At 52.4% G+C, this 1,127-nt stretch overlaps 1 protein-coding gene across 1 annotated transcript in view; it reads right to left on the bottom strand.

The window, feature by feature from the left end:
- The window catches only part of KCNK1 (potassium channel, subfamily K, member 1), a 68,325-nt gene extending 67,862 nt beyond the window's left edge, over positions 1-463 (bottom strand). The window contains exon 1 of the mRNA XM_010860129.1: positions 458-463. Within this exon, the coding sequence (XP_010858431.1) occupies positions 458-463 (6 nt within the window). The remainder of the gene's footprint in view (positions 1-457) is intronic.
- Positions 464-1,127: the final 664 nt, after the last annotated feature.

Genomic DNA, 1,127 nt, shown 5'->3' with positions numbered 1-1,127 from the left:
AGAGTCGCCCCAAACCGCCGGGCAAACTTGGAGGCTGAGCTGGGGGCTGCGCGCGCTGCCTGGCAGAGTCCGCCCTGGGCTCCGCCCCCCGGGCCTCTAGGAGCCCCGCCCTTTCTCGCCCCGCCCCCGGGCTCCTCCAGCTACCCGCCGGGGTTCACCCACCCGGCGCGCCAGAGTGCACGCGGCGGGGTGGGAGGAACGAAGGGAGGGAGTGTGGGTGGTGTACATTTATAGGCTCCGCGCTGGAGGTCAGTGTGGGTGTCGGTGTGTGTGTGGGTGCGTGTACACCTCTGGGCTGTGCGCTGTGGACCCAGGCCCCTGGTTCCCAGCTACACAGTTTCCCACCTATTTCTTCTTAATCAAAGCCACAGTTACAACAAAGCAAGTGCTGGGATGGATACTTTCCCTCTTCTTTTACTGGCCTAAGGATTGAGCGATCTGATGATGGTGAAAATACCGGCATCCTGGAATCTCAAGGTTGGCAGGCACCTTGAACCTGAAGAGTACGGCAGAGTTTTGGACGTCACACTTCTGAATCCTAATTCTTTAAAACATGAAGAGTGAAGAAAGGTCCCAGTATGCCAACTACCAGAAGCAACTGAGCTTTCCCAAGTGGCATTTCTTTTCAAGGGAACGCCCTTACTGTGGGTGAGAGTCAAAGTCCGTGTACCGTTTTTACAAAGGCCCTTTGAAGGTAGGTTTCAATTATGTGCTCTGACTCCATGATGTGTCCTAAGAAAAAAATAACCTGGGAGGCAAAGATTTATAGACAAGGCTATATATAGATACATAAACAATGTATATCTATATTATATATGAAGTAATGAAGAGTCAGGAACAATTGAACTATTCCAAAATAGAGGAATGGTTAAATACATTATCAGATCAGATCAGATCAGTCGCTCAGTTGTGTCCGACTCTGCGACCCCATGAACCGCAGCACGCCAGGCCTCCCTGTCCATCACCAACTCCCGGACTTCACTCAGACTGACGTGCATCAAGTCAGTGATGCCATCCAGCCATCTCATCCTCTGTCGTCCCCTTCTCCTCTTGCCCCCAATCCCTCCCAGCATCTGAGTCTTTTCCAATGAGTCAACTCTTCCCATGAGGTGGCCAAAGTACTGGAG

Source organism: Bison bison, unplaced genomic scaffold, assembly GCF_000754665.1.
Source record: "Bison bison bison isolate TAMUID 2011002044 unplaced genomic scaffold, Bison_UMD1.0 scf7180017864462, whole genome shotgun sequence".
Lineage (NCBI taxonomy): Eukaryota > Metazoa > Chordata > Mammalia > Artiodactyla > Bovidae > Bison > Bison bison.
This window is presented reverse-complemented; position numbering and strand designations above follow the sequence as displayed.